The 7,999-nt window shown below is 37.6% G+C and overlaps 2 protein-coding genes across 5 annotated transcripts in view; one reads left to right on the top strand and one right to left on the bottom strand.

Annotated features, from left to right (window-relative positions):
• The window catches only part of LOC118741298 (protein bicaudal D-like), a 25,306-nt gene extending 20,264 nt beyond the window's left edge, over positions 1–5,042 (bottom strand). For all 3 annotated transcript variants that reach the window (XR_004993266.1, XR_004993267.1, XM_036473233.1), the window contains exon 1: positions 4,189–5,042. Coding sequence is in view for 1 of the 3 variants with exons in the window: in XM_036473233.1 (XP_036329126.1) it covers positions 4,189–4,413 (225 nt within the window). In the remaining 2 variants the exon portion in view is untranslated. The remainder of the gene's footprint in view (positions 1–4,188) is intronic.
• A 2,261-nt stretch (positions 5,043–7,303) lies between these two features.
• LOC118741297 (calponin homology domain-containing protein DDB_G0272472) overlaps positions 7,304–7,999 on the top strand; it is a 107,287-nt gene continuing 106,591 nt past the window's right edge. For both annotated transcript variants that reach the window (XM_036473231.1, XM_036473230.1), the window contains exon 1: positions 7,304–7,934. In XM_036473231.1, coding sequence (XP_036329124.1) covers positions 7,823–7,934 — 112 coding nt within the window. In that variant the 5' untranslated portion in view covers positions 7,304–7,822. The remainder of the gene's footprint in view (positions 7,935–7,999) is intronic.

The raw sequence follows: 7,999 nt of genomic DNA, 5'->3' as shown, positions 1-7,999 counted from the left end.
AGGATATTCAAGGATAAAGTTTTAAAAGGACTTTTTCAACACTTATTAGTTCTGGTGCACCAAGAAATTATTTATTTTTTTAATTCTACAGAATTTTTTATTTTAATTGATACCCATATTGTTACTCTACAATGCACCTGTTAAGAGGCTCATGTCTCTAATCCTTGTCTTATCCATGCCTAATCCTTGCTACTTACTTTGATCAGGATTATACAAGGATTCGTGACACGAGCCTTCAACAGGATTAAGGATTTTTTGTTATATTTTCGAGTTGTGTCGTTATTCTAGAGGACCATCGGTATGCATATATGTATGTATATAGCAAATCGTCGTTTAAAGTACAAAACCGCGTTTCGTCATTCTGCAAAACCGCGTAACTGAAATTGGCTGCCAAAAATTGGATTTGCTCACACAAACTCTTGGCATAGGATCAACTCGGGAATTAACTGCAGTTAATCCGGATTAAGTCCGAGTTTGTTCGGATCAACGCTGCCGTCTGTTTAAGCTTTAACAGCCAGTTCATGAAAAATGTAAAGGATCAACTCCACACATCGACAACCCCGCTTTAAAAATAGTAGATAAAACGGAGCCTACATAAATTCATATTTTAAAGCCCGAAACATATTGTTCTTATCTATTTTGTTGTTCTTATCTATTTTATACTTTTCATGTGTGATTGTTTTTAAGCATAAAGCCGTTTGGCGTTAAGCGTTAAGCTTAAGTAAATGAAATTAAAAACGAACCAGTCGGATAGTAACTAGATCGCCACCGTTTCAAAAGCAGCCAGATGTGGTACTTTTAAAAAACAATTTTATTTTTAGAAATCTATATCTAAAATGATGAATTTAGAATTGGTTCGAAACTATAGAAAAAGGGATGCAGAACGAACTAGATCGCATCTGGCGAATTTTGAACTAGTTCGGAACTAGCGAAGCGGGTGGATTGTTTAATTAAAGCTGCATTTTTTTGTAATCGAACGGCAAAAGAACGCTCAACTCGGGTAAAATTTCCTTTCAGCTACTTAACAACCCTGCAGGTAGCTAGCAAGAAACATGTGATTAGTTCAATGGGATTTAGACACAAAAAACAATATAAATTAGTGATTATGCGACGTATTTGTGTAATATATATACTTATTTAAAATATAAAGCATGAATATACGAAAACAAAAATTTCCCTCTCCACTTTTCCATTAACAATTCACAATAGAGCAGTTTTTTCACTTGAAACCTGGCTGAACTCGCATAAATAGCCAAGTTTGTGTTGTTGCTTTGCGTGAATTTCGTCATTTAAGCGAGTGTTCTTTTGTGGACCTTTAAATATATTTTTGCTTAGCGGGGTTTTCGTTCAAATACGCTTTCAGTCTGCACTTCGCAGATGCTTTGTCATAGTTTGGAAATACAAAACTAAAAGTTGTGTTAACATGTTAACATTTTGGGAACTATAGAAAGAGGGATGCAAAGCGAACTAGGAAATACAGCGGGGGACAATTTCCAATTCCTATGACATCGCCTTGTTAAATTCGCCAGTTGTTTGCATGCAAAAGAGATTTATCGCGAACTAGCAGTTAGTCTAAATGTACTAGCCATGGGTAATAGCGCAATTTTTTTGGCGCTAGCTCAATAACGACAGCGCCACCTGTGGTGTCACTAACTCAGCGCAACAGCGCAGTGTACTAAATTTAACACGGCGCCATCTGAGTGTCACCACAGTACCCATCGTAGTGCACCATACAGTGGTCTCATATCTATTATTTCTATAATTTTCGGCGCTGAGCAACGCTTGTACCGCCCCCCCGAATTTAATTGCTAGGAATGTTGTAAATGCCACGATATTCTCATCATTCTTGAGTAAAAGCTTTAAATTTGCGTTCTCAACGCTCAAAAGCAAAACGAAAGTACGTGTAAATTTTCAAAAAGGTTAAGGCGAATTGTGCAAGTACTTCATGCGTTGCTTGGTGTTAATGGCGCTGGCGCTTTCCATATACTGGTGTTAGCGCAGCAACTCCGGCTACGGTGTTAACGCAATTGCGCTGCGCAGCGCAGTGTTACCCATGCTTAAAATGTACTAGAAGCGCACCATTTCAGAACTAGAGATTTTTCCCAAAGGGGTATGACTCTGAATGACTCAACTGTGTGTAGTGGAAAGGCGAGTCAACACGTACACCGTTGACTCGCGTGTCAGACGCACAGTGTATACCGCCTATTAGTTTCTTTTCAAAATACAATACAAAATTCCAAACTTATTTTTTTATTATGAAGATAGTGCCATTAAGTACAGTAATTCTGTTGCATAGCCAATAAGCTATCAATGATTCTTAACTTACATAAACTGCAGCGAACGCCAAATATGTATATAGCTTTACCTTTAGAAGGGATCAATTCTAAATCCTCTATAAACCTTAATAAAGAGTTATATTTAGCGTTGCCTAGTTATGTAAAGTTCTTTCTTCCTTTCTATAAGTTGCAAATTTAATGCAAGCAATGCAGCAGGGAATGCAAATTAATGGTAGCTTTAATTCGATCAAAGGAATTTAAACCAACTTGAATTTTTCTAAAAATGCATAGTGTACATACATACATACATATGCATGTACATACATCCAAACAACCGCACAAACTGTTGAAATTTGGTTAATGTCCATGACGGCATTGCGGGCACAATTAACCGACCGATGAACGAATGACAACAGAAGTGAGTAATGTGGAAAAAAGTGCTGCTTTTGCGTGGTACCTCCCGCTTGCACTCACTTCCACACCCCTACTCGCTTTCAAACGAAGTGGAAAAGCAATTAACATTTACGCTAGCATTGCAACACAAGTGCAATCTATACAATTAATTGCTATGCTTGTTGTTGTTGTTGTGGGAGGTGGCGTTGATGTTTTTGGGATTACATTACCCGTCGTAGATTGTTGCATTACTAAGCTATCAGCTCCAGCTATTTAGTCAAGCTGGTAGGAACATAAGTAACCGTAGCTATACTAGCCTTGCCCATACATGCAGACATGCACTGGCGAGTATTGCCAAGTGTGGCGCATTTTTAATTGTAATAAAATTAGAAGCAAAATCTAATTTATGGCTATAGAGCGAAGGGTGTGGTTGTGTCCTTGCCGAACTCATCCAGATGCTCTTGCCATTCGAGTATAGGGGCAACTGCATGTGAAAGCCACAAATTCGTTGCTTTTTACTCACAATGTCGCAATCGCTAGTACTACACTCGGTACGTACGAAAGCGATGGCTGCATGATTTGATTGTGGAAGTTCTTGGTAAATGAAATTTAATGAAGCAAACCAGTTTATAAATATGGCTAATTTCGTAAGCGACACTCTGTTAGCCAAATAAATCTATTGCTTCCCTTATCATGGCCACGTGACTTGCGAAAACACAAAAATTTGATAAACGTAAAACTATGATACTAATTTGGCGAAAGTTTGGCAAGTCCGCCATATAAAATTTTTGTTCAAAATTATGCTACCCACTGCACAGCGAAGTCTGTTAACAAATAACTAGCAAATCTTTTTCGATGATTACGTGTTTTGCGAACCTACTGCAGTAAAGCAAACAGCGTAAAAATAAACGAACGAGGTTAAACAAAAAGAGAATACAAAATAATTAAACCATGGCGGTGGTGCGGGCAAAGCATACCCATTTTTGCTCGCAACTGGCTGAATTTTTAAACTGCTTGCTTACTTGTTGCCGAGCGTTCCACACTTAGAACGGCCGCAAAAGCAGACTTTCGCTTTAATACATCAAAGAACAGGGGTGCTGTTGCATTTGATAACAAGCAAATTATTAGAAACAAATGAAACAAGCAATTGAGCCAAAGTTCACTGAATGTATTTAACGTTAAGTGCTTTAGGAACAAATATAGCAAATTTTTAACGTGCAGGTTCTATTCTATTTTTTTTGGCTCCGGATAGGAAGAACATTTACACATATGTAGGTATATCGTTCTGTTTTTATCATCGGCTCGATCCTAAGTTCGCATTCTTAAATTACGTATGAAACGTCGAAAGGAAGTTATGGGCAATAGTTTAAATAGTGGTTAACAACGAGATGAGGAATGTTTCTATTGATTACTTCTTTTTCTTGCAATATCATTCCTTTTTGCAGATTATATAGGATGGATTCAATTTAAGAACAAATGTGTTTCTACATTTCACACTCATATTTGCTTGACTACTTACCTCTTGTGTTATATCTAAATCGTGCTTGGCGTGGTCGTACAACGTTTCCAGTTCCTCACATTTTTGTTCGAGCGCCGATTTCTCTTCCAGTAACGAAAGACCATACTGCGCTGACTGTGCTCGCTCACTGGCCGCCTGATCTAATTCGCGAGTTAGCCGCTCTACTTCCATACGCAATTCCTCGTTAGTTTTGCCGACCGTGACGGCATTATCCAATTCCGACATACTGCAGCCGTTTTATGTTTGTGTGCTGTGGTTTTGTAATGGACGGGTGGTTTATTTTTGGAGGGGATCTTGGGGGATTAAATGTCAAATGGCTGATGTATTGGGACGAAACGAATTTATGTTTAATGTGTATTAGACGGAATGGGGGATGTCGCTCAAGAAATGTGTGTACGCCGCAACGGTGGGACGATTACTTTCTTAATTTCTCGCTTACGATTTGTATCATATGCAGTGGACGGCGGCCGAACTAGTGTTTACAATGTTTTACGGCGGCTACTGTATTTGAATAGTGGGCGTGGCAGGTTGTTGTGGGCGGATTCGTGACTTGATCGCCTGTATAGCGTTCCAATCGTTGCGTTAAGAGGGACGTGTATGTAAATGTGTCGCTTTTGTTAAGCGTTTTGTGTTGCTAATCCGCTTTGGCCGTTTAAGCCACAGTACCAAATTTTCACTTTGCTCTAATACGCTGCTTTTGTGATGGACGTTTTTTCTAATTTTTCAACTTCGGCATTCACTCCACTTCCATTGTTGTCGTTATCACTTAGCATAACTCTTTCTTAGGTAACATGCTTTATTTTCTAATTTTCCGTTTTGTGCCTGATATATGGCCTCTTTCTCAACTGGCTACTGCCGTTTTGCAAATAACTAAATGAGATTTTGCCAAACACATCGGCTTCACTTCAAGTTGCAACCTAATTAATAAATTGTAGTTATTTATTAAATTGAATTAAATTGCTGCAATACACATCCACTAAGCTCAATTAAAGAAAAGACGCTGCTGAATGTGTAGCATTGTGTGCGCGCTAGTAGATCAAGCAGTTCCAATAGTATACAAAGTATATAATAGAAGGCTGGTTTTAAAGAGGCACTGAACAAGCAATCCAATTAACGAAAAATGAGAAGCAGTGACATCACGGCGGAGCCTTTTCACTTCACACCACCACACAAACTTGTACTTCCACCTCGAGTCTTCACAGTTTTTTCACCGCCCCTTTAGCAGGGTTTAGAAGGAATACCCTTCTTGCTTTCACAATTTTTTATTATTGAGAAGTATAGGCAAATACTTTACTGTAGTAAATTGTGTATATAAGTTCTTATTTTGTTTAAGGATTTTCCAAAGGTGGAAAATCTGTATCACAATGCCAATTAGAATCCACGTCTTTTCTTTTCAGTGACTAACGGAATGTGTGTGTGAAATTTTGCACTCTGTCAAAATGTCAACTGTCAAATAAATGCCAAATGTCAAACAAAAACTTTGATCCCTAACCGGTTCGAACCAGCGCATTTTGATCCCTAAAGCTAAAGCTCCATAACAGGTTTTTCAAGCGTTGCGGCTTGAAGCGTTCAAGCCTGAAATATGATTTTTTGCTATTATCATGATTCAATAATTAAAGGCTCAATAAACTGACAGTTGTCCTTTCATGTGAAATAGAATTTTACGTTTTTGTACAATATGTTTATTTGCATATGCATATAAAGCACATTAAACTACGTAATTTCATGTAGATATCTTACTATATCCCTCAATATTTCGTATAAAATGCCAAATTTCCTGTAAACACATTAGAATATACACTTCACTACTAATTGCTTACTTTGCGCACTTTTCTACTAGCATTTTCGCACCAAGGGATTTCATTCTTCTCCTTTCTCTGTCCTTTGTAAATGCAACCGTAAATAAGGGAGTGTCAAACGGCGGCTGTCAATAATTATCTAAACTTTAATTATTGAATCACTGAATTGTAAAGAAGCTGCTCCACAACCGAAGTCCGTAAAACCTGAAAATCCTGAAAGGTACCAAATTTCGAACTTGTTTCAGGCTTTGTAGGCTTTTCAGGCGTCGTCGCATTCGAGCACTAGTACTGGTAAATATGATTATGGCAATGTTGTAATCGTTATCACTTATAATACTTTTAATGAATTTAACACAAAATTATTTATGATATGAAAATTAATTTGAAAGAGGTGAAAAAGTAGTGCCTGAGCTAGCAGCTCATTCCTACACCATTCTCCCACTTACTGCAAAATGTAAAAGATTCGAAGAAACGTCAAGCGCAAAAAGTTCGTTATGGAGGTGCTCGCCTGAAAAGCCTGTAAAGCCCGAACAGCTTCGAAAGCATGTACGACTCAAAAGGCGCAACTCCTGAAAAACCTTCTATGGAGCTTCAGCTTAACCGCTTGAAAAGCCTGTGGCCTAAAAATGCAAAATGCATATTAACAGAGATTTTAATTCGAGCAATTGAAAATGTTATAGGTATAACTTTGTTCACAATTTGTTTGAAAAAATGTCAAAAAAAGGTATTTTTTTGGTGATTCATACTTAAAAGCTTGGATTTCAGCTCCCACGAAAAATCGCAAGAAACATTTTTAATTTTTTCTGTTGCTTGAAAGAACTCTTTGCCTTTGCTGTATTTTTTTTGAAGAAATAAATATACGACCTTTTTTTCTTGAGAGCTCGTGGAATCAAAATGTTTTATAAGCTTTTCTGATTTTGGTGTTATTTAATGAAAATTGGCAAATAGAAAACTTCGTGCGGTTTGACAAACCTATCCGGCTGTAAAAATTTATTGCAAATGAGGCGATTTTCGCACACACAATACAAGCGATTTGTTCCGACTTCAACACGGCGAAAGAAAATCAAAAATATATATTTTTGAACAAATTTCCCTTCCTGTTAAACCTTCAATTACTCACACCGCACAACACGTTGGCGATAAAGGGAAATTTCGACATGTTTGACAAACCGCTTCCGTGGTGTATCTGCCCCTTTAGATTTTAAGAAATCTTCTCATGATTTGTTAAGCCAGGCAACCCTGTAGTCAGCTGTCTTCCTCTATAAACAAAAACCCACACACAGACAACGGTTGGCCAATGAAAAACATGCATAGAAAAGAAACGAAAACATCAAGCAAGAGTTGAATTGCAGAAAATTTTCGTGAGCTATATGTTTTTCTTGACTTGAACTACTAATTAAATAAAATTTGTGATCATAAAATAAATTTGATAAGAATGTAGAGCCCGCAATATATTTCTGTGTGAAATATCTGAAAAAGTGTCGAGAGAATTGCGCAATAGTGTTCTAGGTGAAAAAAAGACTTTAAAGAACGGCAACAATCAACCACACGGAGGCAATCACGAATAGGAAGGCAAACTATAGTTTCACTTCCCGCAGCCCTAAAACGTGTTTAATTAGACTTTGGTTGTACATTTAACGAATATTTGTGCTTTGAAACGTATATCACTTTCAAATTAGTTTCACTTCTAAACTTTGAGAACTTGGAACTCTTGCAATATTGCACAGGTGTGGTGTGTGTGGGCGGTAAAATAGCGGCTGCGGCTAAAGCAGGTGAGGTCACAGTTGCACACACAAAGCGCAAATATCGTACGAAACAAAGGCATTGGCTGCGCTATGGAAGTGAAGGAGGTTTTGCATCGTGAGGGAAGAGATGCGAAAAATTTACTTGTCTTTCAATTTTGTGAAGAGCAACCGCCCACTGATGGAAGGCAAAATGCTACGGGAAGTAAGTACTTGACACAGTAATATTTATATTTGTATGTAGCAATATATAATTTCTTAACTTCTAAA

Source organism: Rhagoletis pomonella, unplaced genomic scaffold, assembly GCF_013731165.1.
Source record: "Rhagoletis pomonella isolate Grant_MI unplaced genomic scaffold, Rhpom_1.0 Rhpom_scaffold_00006, whole genome shotgun sequence".
Lineage (NCBI taxonomy): Eukaryota > Metazoa > Arthropoda > Insecta > Diptera > Tephritidae > Rhagoletis > Rhagoletis pomonella.
The sequence above is the reverse complement of the archived record's forward strand: the minus strand, read 5'-3'. Positions and strand labels throughout refer to the sequence as shown.